The sequence below is a fragment of the Dipodomys merriami genome, unplaced genomic scaffold, assembly GCF_024711535.1.
Source record: "Dipodomys merriami isolate MVZ:Mamm:240054 unplaced genomic scaffold, mDipMer1.0.p SCAF_174, whole genome shotgun sequence".
Lineage (NCBI taxonomy): Eukaryota > Metazoa > Chordata > Mammalia > Rodentia > Heteromyidae > Dipodomys > Dipodomys merriami.
Genome location: NW_027203093.1, coordinates 485,576 through 499,170, shown reverse-complemented (window position 1 = coordinate 499,170; position 13,595 = coordinate 485,576). Strand labels below are relative to the sequence as shown.

Below are 13,595 nucleotides of genomic sequence, written 5' to 3'. Positions count from 1 at the left end.
CAGGAGGGAGTGGGAAGACGGGCCGCCATGTGGGGTCACACAGCAAGGGACACAGGGACACAGTCCTGATCATCTTCCTCCTGCCTGCCTGCCTGCTCCCAGGGAGCCAGGCTGAAGCAAGGCTGTAGGCATGAGGGCTGTAGGTATGAAGACTGTAGGCGTGAGGACTGTAGGTATGCAGGCTGTAGGTGTGGGGACTGTAGACATGAGGGCTGTAAACAGGGCTATAGGTATCAGGACATAGATATAAGGGCTAAGGTGTGACAACACCAGGCATGAGGACGGTGGTCCTGGAACCTCTCCTTCTCCCACAGAGGACGAGGATCAGAGGAAACGCTGGGAAGAACAGCTGGCACAGGTAGGGAGGTCAATAGCAAGCAGAGGGCAGTGCTGGGTTCAGAAGTGAGAGGGGTGGGGAGGGAAAGCGGGCGGGGGGGGGAGGAAGAAAAGGGCAGGGCATAAGTAGAAGGGAAGAAGGGGGAGAAGGAGAGGAAAAGAGGTGCGAAGGCAGACCCCAGATTAGAGGTTTGCAAATAGCATGGCAAGCGGAGAGATGGTTACTGGAGAGCGTGAGAGTTGAATCTCGGTCTGTAGACACTTGTCACAGAACAAATAGCTTTGCCCCTATCCTAGAGCTGGATATGCGACTAAGGGAAGCCTGAAGAGATTCAGGGACCAGAGCCGGGACCAGCACAGGAAGGAAGCTGATGGGGGTGGATGGAGAAAGTGTCAGTCAGCCCCGTCTCTGGCCCTCCGCCCCATGACAGGCTTACTTACAAACCTCAGAGGGACACGGGCCATAGCAGGTGAACTGCAGCGACCTGCTTTTCATTTCTGTCCCTCTGTTTCTTCACTAACAAATGTGGGGGAAGCCCCATGCAAAACTCTGCTTAATTATTATTACCTCCAATATCACTTCCACTGTCATAACATATACCAGTAATCACCTTCATCATCATCATCACCTTCACCATCACTTTGGTTATCACTACCCCCCAAAAGAAGCCAGTTATGACAACCTTGCTTTCCTCAAAATTAAAACTTCTGCTCACCAATGGATGTAGAGGAACCAAGGATATGCCCGGCTGTTAAAGTCCTGGGAAGTGGGTGGTCACTCTGAGACATGGGGGGGGGGGGGGGCGGCCAGTGATGTTACAGGACATGGACACAGCACACACACCTAGAGGTTCAGGCCCGTCTCCAAGGTGGCCTCTTGATGTAGTCAGGAGATGGTGACTTAAAATGCATCAGGTGACTGCTGACAAGCACAGAGTTTGTTGGCAGTGAACTTCTTTAGAAGTAGGAGTCCACCCTAAAATGCTGATGCAGTCACTCTTGCGGTCCCGGGATTCTGCTGGGAATGCACGGCAGGTGTGCTTCCCGGGCCTTCCTGCCGAGGGCCATCTTCAGACAGCACCTGGCACCTGTCCAGCGTGGGACCCCAGCCAGTTCTGGTGACTTGCTCAGTTGGTACCTGACCTGCAGCCACCCAAGCTCCTGGGCTTCCTGTGTGCTCTGAGCATATCCACCGGGCCAGTGGAGAGCTGAGGGCCAGACAGGGGAGCTGGACCCCAGAGACCCAGAGGAGCAAGTCAGGGGTTGGGGCGCTGAGCTGGTGCCGGCCCCAGCACTCGGGTGAGAGAGAGCGCCCAGGCCCGGCCTGCCCCTCCCCTGTCTGCTCACAGATAGCCCTCAAGTCCAGGCAGTTCCTGAACTCAGACATGTGGTTCAAGGAGATGCAAGAGGCACTCACCAGGCCCGGGTGGGCCCCACAAGAGCAGCCTCCTGAGAAGGTGAGCCCCCTTCCCCCCAGCAGCCCCTGACATCTGCACTCCATCCACATCCCAGAAGGGAACGAGGCTGTGTAAGGGTGGGCCTGGGCCTGGACTCAGTTTCCCCCACTGCCCCCTTGGGTGGGCTTATTCCCGACACAGGGTAGGATGGGAGGGAGGGCACTACCGAGGTCAGGGGGCTGCTCAGAGGAGGCGGCAGGCCAGGCCAGGCAGGTCAGCTCAGGACGGGATGCCCAACGCTCCGCCAGGCCTTTCTGTTCACCTACTATGGGCTGATCCTGCAAGCGGAGGAGGACAGCACCATCATCCGAACGCACCTGTGGGCGCTCCTGCAAACATCCCATCAGCTGCCCAAGCAGAGGGAGGTAGGACCCAGCCCCAGCCTGGCCCCGGGACACCCTGACCCTGTGCTGAGCCTGGTCATCGACCAACACCAGGACCCTGACTGGTCCCCAACTAAGCCCTGGCCCTAGTCACAAGCAGAGTGCTGATTTTTATCACGAGCTAGGCTGGGACCCTAGTCCCGCTGAGCCCTGCTCAGCGCCTGACCTCTGATCCCGTTGTCGAAAGCCCCTGATCTCACCCACAGCTTGTGTCCTCTTGCCTGGCTCAGAGTTGCCAGTCCTGTGGGGCCTGGGACGGGGCAAGGGGCGAGGGGCGGGGCCGGGCCTGCGTGGTGAGGCTCTGCCCAGGCCGCTTCCCTCCCCACAGGGCATTGCCCTCACCACGGGCTTGGCCGCGGCGCGCCACTTAGACGATGTCTGGGCTATCCTGGACCAGTTTGGGCAGAGCACGCCGATGAAGTGGAGCCTCCACAACTTCTCCTCAAAGGTGACCGCCAGGGCCTCTGCCGGGGCTCCAGGACCAGACCGACTCTCCACAAAGGCCAGGACCCCAGACTGGGGGTCCAGGGACAAAGTCAGGGGCACGGGCTTCAGGCCATGGACCCTGATTCCAGCCCTACCTGTAGCCCTTGCCTCTGCACCTCCGTCTCCCCCTCCTTCCTCCCGGCCCACAAGAGCCCGGCACGTAGCTGCCAGCTTCCCTGACAGGGCTGGGGATGCTGAGAGGCGGGCGGAGCACAGCCCTGCAACTGCGCCCCTGCCCCCACCTGTCAGCAGCCCCTGCTGGCGCTCACAGTGTCCCAGCCCACTTCCTGGGAGCTCCTGGGCCCCAGGAGCAGAAAGGACCTCACACAGTCTAGAAGGGGAGGCATCCCAGGCCTGCCCAGCCCTGCACTCTCTGGGGGTCACCTAAGTGAGAAGCTGTCTCTCTGGGTGTAGGTACAACCCCCAGTCCCCTTCCCAGATGAGCAGCCGGGCCTCCGGCCAGGGTCAGCAGAGCCAAGTGCCCTATGTCCAGCCTTGGCAGCCCGTCCATGGCCTATCCCAACTACCCAAAAGCCTGTGTTTTCCTGACATAAACTGAGGTCAACCCCCTCTGGATAGCCAGTTCTGCCGGCTGCCCGGGGTGCCCGGGAGGAGGGCTCCCGCCAAGCCTGACCTCCGTCTGTATTCCCACACATGCAGAAACTGGAGGAACCACAGTGGAAGTGGGCCAGCAGCACCCTCCTCCTCGCCTATGGCCAGGTGGCGGCCAAAGCCAGGACCCACATCCTCCCCTGGGTGGACAACATCCTGTCCAGAATGGTCTTCTACTTCCGCTCTAGCACCTGGGTATGGCGACCACACAGCCCGAGTCCCACAGCCCCCTCCCCTTACACCCAGCCAGGCCCAGCCTCCTATTGGCTGCCCCAGTCCCCGCCCCCTCCTCCCAGAATCCTCTGGGCTTTCATGAGAAAACCCACACACACACTAGAGAAACCCTGGACTTGTTCCCGGTGGGGTGGGGACACGCTGGGTGGCTGCAGGGCCCCGTCTTCACCAGCCGCCCCCCAGTCACCCACGCGTTAGGGTTTCCCTAATTCTTGAAGAAAACCCACGTGCCCGGGCTCAGTCTGACCCGCCCCCTGTCCTGGGCCTGCGCCCTGCAGGACGACGTCCTGAAGCAGAGCTTCCTGTCGGCCACCTCCACCCTGCTGGAGGCCATCCACCGCAGCGAGGGCGCCCACAGCTACGAGCTCTCCCAGACCGGCGAGCTCCTCGAGTGTCTGATGGTGCATGCCGGGGGCGGGGGGGGGGGGGGGGGGGGTGAGGGGGGGAGGGTTAGAGGAGGCCCTTCCCTCGGGCCTGCCCCCTCCCCCCACAGGCCTTCCCATGGGCCTGCCCCCTCCCCTCCCCCCAAGGCCTGTCCCCTCCCCCCACAGGCCTCCCACCTTCCCATGGGCCTGTCCCCTCCCCTCCCCCGCGGGCCTGTGCCCTCCCCTCAGGGCTGCCCCCTCCCCCGCGGGCCTGGCCCCTCCCCCCAGGGCTGCCCCTCCCCCCGAGGGCCTGGCCCCTCCCCCCAGGGCTGCCCCCTCCCCCGAGGGCCTGGCCCCTCCCCCCAGGGCTGCCCCCTCCCCCGAGGGTCTGGCCCCTCCCCCCAGGGCTGCCCCCTCCCCCCAGGGCTGCCCCCTCCCCCGAGGGCCTGGCCCCTCCCCCCAGGGCTGCCCCCTCCCCCGAGGGCCTGGCCCCTCCCCCCAGGGCTGCCCCCTCCCCCGAGGGCCTGGCCCCTCCCCCCAGGGCTGCCCCCTCCCCCGAGGGCCTGCCCCGTTCCGGGGCTGGCCTGCGGTGGCGGGTGGGTTTCTATGATAGCTGTCACCCTCCATGACCCCAGTGACTGGTTCTGACAGCTGCCCTGAGCTGACCAGGCACCCGATATTACAGACAATGCCACCATTCTGCACCACTGGCCGGGATCCTGCCCAGCCTGCTGGGGGTTGGGCCTCACTGACCACCACCCCTGGGGAGGGTGAAGAAGACAGGAAGGAGCCTGGGCAGTGGTGACCACAGCACTGATGAGCACCGTTGGGTCCTGGCCCCTGCGGGCTCCCGGGCCTAAGCTTAGCCCACCTGGCTTCCCGTGGGGCCTGTCTATGACCAGCTGGGAGGAAACTCCAGGCTGTCAGGAGAGTGAGCAGGCCCTGGCCACTGGCACATGGTGACCAGGATTCAGACCTGGCCTGTCGGACTCCAGAGACCAGATGCAGAGGGGAACAGGGAGCACTGGGCAGCCGGGCACTGGGGTCTCAGGTCAAGAGACACAGTGTCACAGCAGAGCAGGCCACCCCTAATCCATGGACTTGCAGGTCCTGATAGAGAAGGAGCCCCAGGACTCGCTGTGCACCCACAGCCGCCAGGAGGCCATCAACATCGCCACCAGCCTTTGGTAGGCTGCCCTGCCCTGCCCTGCCCTCCCCTGCTATACCCAGGCCTCTCTCAGCAGCTGTTCCCCGATGCTAAGCATCAGATGCAAAGGTAGAGCAGCCACTCCTGACAAGGCCCAGACTAGGTAGCATCTGGCCGGACAGACATACAAAGAAACACTGAGTCTAGACCCCAGCCAAGCCCAGGGGAAGAGCAGTCGGGGTTGCAGGTCCCAGTTCCGCTCTCCACGGTCGTGGAGGGGAAGAGCGCCAGGCCCCCCAGAATCTGAGCACCCAGGGAGTTCAGAGAGGCCCAAGCGCTGCCTGCAGGGGGCGCAGCTGGCAGCACCTGGGCAGGTGGCAGGGACAGCCGGATCCACTCAGCCTGGGTTCAAACCCCACTTACCCCCCTTAGGCTCAGCCTCCCTGAGCCCCTGTCTCCTAATTCACCATCACACACACAGCTGTGGAGCAACCATGGTGTGCCAGGAGCCACCTGGGCTCTGAGGGCCTAGTTCTGAGCCAAGAGGGACTGTCCCTGTTCTCTGACCCTTAGGGAGGAGTGGCCGGCACACAGAACACACGCAGGGCTGAGGACATGGCTGGCAGTGAGTCAGGGAAGGGAAAGAAATCCTTACAGGGTTGTGTTCTGTGAGACTTGGCCTGAGGCCAGCCAAGCTGATAGGCGAGTGCTAGCTGTCTGGGTACCTCATGAGCCCGGAGCTCCTCCAAGCTCCAGGACACAGTGTCAGACTGCCCAGAAAGGGCTGTGGAGAAACGTCCCCGAAGGGTGAGAGAGTGAGGCCTAAGTGTCCTTGGCTGAGGGACAGCGAGAGCAAAGGCCCTGGGGCTGGCTGCGCAGGGACCAGCAAAGCAGATGTACGCAGGCATGCCCACGAGAGACAGACAGCCAAGATCTGCACTGTCAGAGGTAGACGGGAGCGGTGCCGGTGCCTGAGGCCCTGGGTCCCCACACTGGGGTCTCCCTGTCCCCTGGTCTCAGACTGCCGCCCTCTGCATCCCCCACAGTGAGCTGAGGCCCCCCATGGGCACGGACCAGAAGTCACGGCTGCTGCGCACCTGCCTCCACAGTGTGTTTGCCCTTCCGCAGCCCGACAACCTGGAGACGCACACCTGCCATTCTAGGGAGCCACACAATGTACAGGTGAGGCCCCCATGGCCTCCCGGGCAGGGCATCGGCTCTGTCTGCTGTCCTGTCCACTTGGGAGAAAGTAGGAGGGTCCCTGGCCACACCACAGGCTGGATTGGGGATGGTAACCAAAGAGGATGAGAACAATGGGGTTGGAATGCTGAGACGCACAGTAGATATGCCTGCAGTGTCCCATAGACACCACCAGGGGGCACCTATGGCTGCCAGAAATAGCACTGACAGCGGCCTGGGCTGTCAGGGCTGAGGGCAGGGAGGCCTGTGCCCTGTGACCACCAGTAGGCGTCAGGCCCTCTGCAGACATTCTCTCACCTTCCCTGCTCCCGGGACTGGAGCTGCCCCCCCTCGGTCCCCATCACCTACCTCCGTGGCTCTTGTTGCGCCTTCCCAAGGCTGGGTCTGGGCTGGGTCTAGACAGACGTGCGCTGAGTGCAGCAATAACGGAGTGAGGTCCCTCCACCCAGGGTGGCAGAGCACCCCGCGATCAGACTCCGGTTAGCACTGAAATGGGGGCGCTGAGCTGGGGTCCTGCCTGCTCCGGTCTCCCTCTGCCACCCTCCTATGGAGGAACCTGGGCTGGGAGGTGAAGCTGCCCCCCTGTGGCCCCCAGACAGACAGCGGCTGGCGCTCAGGGGCTCTGCCGCTGGTGAGGCAGTGGGAGCGTAGGCTGGGGTTGATGAGCAAGGCACTGAAGAGCACAGGGGCCTGTGAGCGGCCAAGCCAGACCCGGCAACAGTGTCTATAAGGCACCGCACAAAGGGAAAATCGGGGCTCTTTGTGTGTGTGAGTCCTGGGCCTTGAACTCGGGGCCTGGGTGCTGTGGTTGGGATTTTGTGCTCGAGGTTAGTACTCTGTCACTTTGAGCCGCAGCTCCACTTCTGGCTTTTTGGTGATTTATGAGAGATAAGAGTCTCACAGACATTCCTGCCCAGGCTGGCTTTGAACCATGATCCTCAGATTTCAGCTTCCTGAGAAGGCATGTGCCACCAATGCCCAGCTTTTGATATAGCAAATGCAGGCCCTCCTAAGCCTGGGGCCCTGTGGAGGGGCCGGGTCACCCCTACACGGCCTGCCCTGCTAGAAAGGAGTCCACCTGGAAAGAAAAGCAAGAACCGTGGGCCTGGGTGGCCCCGCCCGCCTCCCTGACACCTTCACGTCCACCAGATGGGCCTTTCCTTGGCTTCCAGGGTACAGCCATGGGCTCCGGTGGGGTAGAGCCTGGCAGAACATGGCATCTGTAGGTGCTGTGCTAGACTGACGCCCTCATCCTCTACCCTCGGGACATGGCTGACCTCCTCCCTTGTACAGGCCCTGTACCGGCAGACCACGGAGGCCCTGGACCGCATGCTGCAGAGTCTCATCAAGCAGAACCCCACGTCAGATGAGTTGCACCTCCTGCTGTCGGTGAGGGCTGGGTGCAGGATCTCCTCCCCCTGTCCCCCTCCCCACAGGCCCAGAGGAGAGGCTGGCTCCACCCAGGTCACAGGTCAGGACCCGTAGGACGTCACCATGGAGCCATCCCGGGAAGGGCCCACAGGCAGAGGGCACAGCGGGGCAAGGCAACGGCCTGGTCCCCAGGTGAAGGGGCCGCTTCACCCCTCCCTGACATTTCCGGAGCCCTGACCGTGCCCCTCCATCCCTGGACATCACAGAGATGCCACCGGCCCCCACACCCTGACCCCCCACCCCCTCCACAGCACATCTACGTCTGGCTGACGTCGGAGAAGGCGCATGAGCGCCAGCGGGCTATGCAAACCTGTGTGTGCCTCCTCGAGTTCGTGAACCACAACCACTACCTGGACGTGAGTACCTGCTCCCCGCCCCATCACCTGGGCCTTCTGCCCTGGAGCCCTGAGCGCCACCCAGCCCCGCCAGGCCCCATGGCCGCGGGCACAGGGAACGGGAAGCAGGCTGTGGACCTGGGCAGAACGCTGGTCCACACACCTCGAGGCCCAGGCAGATGCTGGCCGTCCTCCAGCCCCTCTTCTCACCTGTAACAGGAGGGATGAGATGAGGAGAGGATGGAAGGCAGCCCGAGGAAGTGCTGCTAGGCTGCAGCCGCACAGACAGGCTCGGGGAGTTAGCCACACAGGGAGCAGCCCCCACGCCTGCGCTTCACCCCCGCGGGCCTCCACACGCCAGGGTGGCTGCTGTCCTGGGAGCTTGCGATGAGCGTGTTCTCACTCAGATCGGGGCTGACCTCTCAGGGCAGCAGGGGGAGGGGACCAGCACCCTGCCTGGGGCCTGGGGCCCAATGCAGTGGTGGTAGGAGGGACCGGCACTGTGCGCACATGCCGGGACTTGAGTGGGAGAGCAAAAAGACTTGCTCAAGATTAATCCTGTGTCAATGTGATTGATGAATTCGATGATTTATGTGACTAGAGCATGTGAGCTGGCCAGTTATTCTTACAAATAAGAGCTTTATTGAAGCTCGGGCCCCTATCAAGTAAGGCAAGTGACATGTGACACTTGGCTCGTGGTAGAGCTTTGTGCGTATTTTTGTGGGGCTCTGGATCTCGGTCTCCTGAGCAGCTAGGGTGACAGGAATGAGGAATGAGCCACCGGCGCCTGGATCCATTGTATTTTCCTCAATATTGCCTTAGTCGTATGCTTTCTCTTGATTGCCACGTTCTTTAGTAGCCCATCCCATCTTGCTAGTCCCCAGCCCCAGCTCCGCCACCCGGTTTGGGAGAGGCCGTGCTGGGCACCCGTGGCACTGTGGGGACCACGGGAGGAACATGCCCTCAACTGACAGGGGAACTTCACGCGGATCGGGAAGCTGGCGGGCATGCTGGGTATTCTGTGCCAGGATCCAGACGGGACCACCCAGTACCACAGTCTGGAAGGGGTGGGTCACCTCTACCCGCTCCTGACGCACCAGAAAGGTGAGCGCCCTCCGGAACTATCTCCCCCCACCCTGTCTCAGCCACCACTTCAGGCGGAGCCACACCAGCACTCTGAACTTGACCGTGCCCCAAGCCCCGTCTCCAACTCATCCCGACAATGACTCCACCCCTCAGACCCCCGGCCTCAAACGGGGCACTGGCCAGCCCCAACACTAATGAGCCGTCCTTCCTTTGGCTGTCTCCACTCTCGTCCGGCCTCCTCACCCTGCCCTGACAGCAGGAGGGCCAGAACAGGTGGAGTGTCAGAGCCCCAAGGAGCCTCCCCAGACCCACACAGAGAGAGCCGCCATCTGGAGCACTGGAGACCAGGGGGACACCACCCTGATCGCCCAGGAGACAGTGCCCCCAAAGGAACACATCTTCCAGCTGGGCAGCAACCACGCCATCAAGGTCAAAACCTGTAGGGTCTGGAGGTGGGGGGCGATGAGCAGGGCAGACCCCAGCATCTGGGGGTCAGAGTCGAGCAAGGATCTGGGGGTCAGAGGCTAGATCCTAGGGGTCAGAGGCTAGCATGGGATCAGGAGGTCAGAGTCTAGATCTGGGGGTCAGAGGCTGGCGCAAGATCCAGAGGTCAGAGGCTAGTATGAAATCTGAGGACCAGTGTCTAGTGCAGCATCTGTGGGCAGAATGGTTGGTCTTCAGTAACACCCATGGAGTCCAGCCAAGCTGAGACGGTTGTGTATGAGGCTCACAAGTGCCCTGGTGGACGCCGGACCCTGTGTTCTCAGTGGCTACAGCAAGCCAGCCCAGAGCTGACTTTACACCAGAGAGCCTAGGCTAGGGGCAAGAGCAGGCCAGGGAGACAAGGCTCACCCGGCTGTCACCCCAGCGGAGGCCTACAGCGAAGGTGGGGAAACCACCAGGAGCACAGTGTCCACCACCTGGTAGTGGGAGGCACTCTAGCAGCCTCCTTAGGAGAGCCACAGACTGACGTCATCAGTGCAGGCCCATGTGAGGACAGACTGACATCATCAGTGCAGGCCCACGTGAGGACAGACTGACATCATCAGTACAGGCCCACGTGAGGACAGACTGACATCATCAGTGCAGGCCTACGTGAGGACAGACTGACATCATCAGTACAGGCCCACGTGAGGACAGACTGACATCATCAGTGCAAGCCCACGTGAGGACAGACTGACATCATCAGTGCAGGTCCACGTGAGGACAGACTGACATCATCAGTGCAGGCTCATGTGAGGACAGACTGACATCATCAGTGCAGGCCCATGTGAGGACAGAGACTGACATCAGTGCAGGCCCACGTGAGGACAGACTGACATCATCAGTGCAGGCCCACGTGAGGACAGACTGACATCATCAGTGCAGGCCCACGTGAGGACAGACTGACATCATCAGTGCAGGTCCACTTGAGGACAGACTGACATCATCAGTGCAGGCCCACGTGAGGATAGACTGACGTCATCAGTGCAGGCCTACGTGAGGACAGACTGACATCATCAGTACAGGCCCACGTGAGGACAGACTGACATCATCAGTGCAGGCCCATATGAGGACAGACTGACATCATCAGTGCAGGTCCATGTGAGGACAGACTGACGTCATCAGTGCAGGCCCACTTGAGGACAGACTGACATCATCAGTACAGGCCCACGTGAGGACAGACTGACATCATCAGTGCAGGCCCACGTGAGGACAGACTGACATCATCAGTGCAGGCTCATGTGAGGACAGAGACTGACATCAGTGCAGGCCCACGTGAGGACAGACTGACATCATCAGTGCAGGCCCACGTGAGGACAGACTGACATCATCAGTGCAGGCCCACGTGAGGACAGACTGACATCATCAGTGCAGGCCCACGTGAGGACAGACTGACATCATCAGTACAGGCCCATGTGAGGACAGACTGACATCATCAGTGCAGGCCTACGTGAGGACAGACTGACATCATCAGTGCAGGCCCACGTGAGGACAGACTGACGTCATTAGTCCAGGTCCACGTGAGGACAGACTGACATCATCAGTGCAGGCCCACGTGAGGACAGACTGATGTCATCAGTGCAGGCCCACGTGAGGACAGACTGATGTCATCAGTGCAGGTCCACGTGAGGACAGACTGACATCATCAGTGCAGGTCCATGTGAGGACAGACTGACATCATCAGTGCAGGCCCACGTGAGGACAGACTGATGTCATCAGTGCAGGCCCACATGAGGACAGACTGATGTCATCAGTGCAGGCCCACATGAGGACAGACTGATGTCATCAGTGCAGGCCCATGTGAGGACAGAGACTGACATCATCAGTGCAGGCCCACGTGAGGACAGAGACTGACGTCACCAGTGCAGGCCCACGTGAGGACAGACTGACGTCATCAGAGCAGGCCCATGTGAGGGGGCTGGTGGAGTGTGGCCTCCCACATCTGATCTCAGAGTCTTGGGATCTGGACAAAGGAGAAGGATGACAATGGAGTCGGTGGTGGGGACTGGGGGACTGAGGGGCCAGGCGACGCCCTCGCTACTCCACAGGTGATCATCGGGCGGCTCACCTTGGCGGAGCTGACAGACTTCCTCTGGACGGTCATCGACAACCTGGGCTCTGCCAAAGAATTGCACACGCAGGTGGCCGCCCAGCTGCTTCTGTCTGTCGTCCAGGAGCATGGGACCAAGCTGGAGACTGTGAGGGGTTGGGCCTCCCCCCCCCCCACCCAGGGTGGCCGGGAGGGCAGCAGTCAGCTTCCAGGGCCCTGCTCTGGGCCAGGAGGGTACCCAAGCAGCCAGTAGAATGAAGGGGTGGAGGGTGGGGCTTCCAGGGCCCAGGGAAGATGCACCCCCACTGAGCCCTGCAACTGCCGGCCCAGGCTCTCAGGGTCAGAAGGCTTCCCTTGGGATGCCGCAGAGCTGGGCTGGGCCTCCCCATCCGATCTCCCCTCCCCACACAGGTGGCTGAAATGGGCCAGGCCATCCACCAGCACCTGTGCGCCATAGGCAACCCCACAGCCAGGGAGCAGGCCCTGCAGGCCATCACGCTGCTGGCCCACAGCCACGCCCCGGAGCTGGTGGCCGCCTTCCTGGACTTCTCCATCCCCCTGGACAGGTGCCCAGTCCTGCCCTCGTCCTCTGCCCCCCCCCAGCTATCTGCTCCCTTGAGACCCACAGACATGGAGGAGGCTGCACACCGGGGTGTTGACACAGGCCTCCTGGGGTGGGCGCCGGAGGCTCTGATGACCGCCATTTGTGGGCATTTCACCCGAAACATTTTCTTTAGCTTCTGTCACCCCATTGCCTGGTGGCAGAGGGATCCCAGGACACTAAGTGCTCCTGGAAAGACCTCAGCCAACTCCAAAGGCCTGCTATGGGTCAGCAAAAGCTTCCCTCTCTCCTCCTCTCCTCTTCCTCTTCTCCCCCTCCTCTTCTTCCTCCCCTTCCCTCTCCTCTCACCTTCCTGCCTCTCCTTCTCCTCCTCCTCTTCCCCTCTTCTTCCTCCCCCTCCCTCTCCTCACCCCTCTTTCTCCCCTTCCTCCTCTTCCTCCCTCTCCTCCTCTTCCCCTTCCTTCCTCCTCCCTCCCTTCCTCTTCCTCCTCTTCCTCCTCTCCTTCCTGCTTGTCCAGAGCCCTCCAGCAGCTACAGCAGCCTCCAGCTTGGGGCTGGCCTTTCACAGACCCTGAACCAGAGATGGGTGCAGGCCTCCTCCCTAAACTCCCAGCTCAAATCCATCCCACGTCCTCAGTCTATCTCCCCTACCACCATGTGCCCTGCACCTGGCTTGGGGACACACTAATTCCCTGCCTTAAGCCAGTGACACTCTCTCTCTCTCTCTCTCTCTCTCTCTCTCTCTCTCTCTCTCTCTCTCTCTCTCTCTCTCTCTCTCTCTCTCTCTCTCTCTCTCTCTCCCCCTTGACCTCTCTCTCTCCCTGCCACCCTTCCCTCCGACTTCCCCCAGCTTGGCCGTCCAGGGTTACCAGTGTGTCCCCACAGCAGCCTCCTCCCACGGCACCATCCCCTCCCTCTGCTAGCCAGCGAAGCCCCAGAGGCGACAGAGGAAGGCCAGGGCCCTGCCACCTGCACACGCCCCTCACCCGGCTCCTTCCCACCCAGCATCCCCCCTCGCGCAGCCCAGCCTGCCATCACTTGGGCACTAGCAGCCTGCAATGACTTTGCACGTGAAGGTGTCTGCGTGTGGATTTTGAGGCTCCATTAGTGGTATAAATTCAGACCTTAACACAGGCTTTGTGTCGGGCACCAGTGGCTCACTCTTATAATCCTAGCTACTCAGGAAGCTAAGATCTAAGGGTTGTGGTTCAAAGCCAGGTCAGGTGGCAGAATCCTTGACACTCTTATCTCCAATTCACTACTAAAAAGGTGGAGGTTGAAGCTGTGGTTCAAGTGGTAGAACACTAGCTTTGAGCAAAATATCTCAGGGACAGCGCCCAGCCCCCGAGTTCAAGTCCTAGGACAGGCACAAAAAAAGTATCTTCTCCCGTATCGTGACCTGCCTTCCATGCCTTTGACCTCTTCGTC

The 13,595-nt window shown here is 61.2% G+C and overlaps 1 protein-coding gene across 6 annotated transcripts in view; it reads left to right on the top strand.

Annotated features, from left to right (window-relative positions):
• The window catches only part of LOC138829577 (maestro heat-like repeat family member 5), a 35,336-nt gene that overhangs the window by 9,265 nt on the left and 12,476 nt on the right, over window positions 1-13,595 (top strand). For 5 of the 6 annotated variants that reach the window (XR_011372672.1, XR_011372671.1, XM_070025939.1 and 2 more), the window contains exons 6-19: window positions 315-358; window positions 1,686-1,793; window positions 2,042-2,158; window positions 2,505-2,624; window positions 3,323-3,469; window positions 3,787-3,909; window positions 4,981-5,060; window positions 6,067-6,202; window positions 7,514-7,609; window positions 7,903-8,007; window positions 8,961-9,090; window positions 9,329-9,501; window positions 11,604-11,753; window positions 12,017-12,171. Coding sequence is in view for 4 of the 6 variants with exons in the window: in XM_070025939.1 (XP_069882040.1) it covers window positions 315-358; window positions 1,686-1,793; window positions 2,042-2,158; window positions 2,505-2,624; window positions 3,323-3,469; window positions 3,787-3,909; window positions 4,981-5,060; window positions 6,067-6,202; window positions 7,514-7,609; window positions 7,903-8,007; window positions 8,961-9,090; window positions 9,329-9,501; window positions 11,604-11,753; window positions 12,017-12,171 (1,684 nt within the window). In the remaining 2 variants the exon portion in view is untranslated. The remainder of the gene's footprint in view (window positions 1-314; window positions 359-1,685; window positions 1,794-2,041; window positions 2,159-2,504; window positions 2,625-3,322; window positions 3,470-3,786; window positions 3,910-4,980; window positions 5,061-6,066; window positions 6,203-7,513; window positions 7,610-7,902; window positions 8,008-8,960; window positions 9,091-9,328; window positions 9,502-11,603; window positions 11,754-12,016; window positions 12,172-13,595) is intronic. The other variant, XM_070025937.1, reaches the window with a different exon arrangement.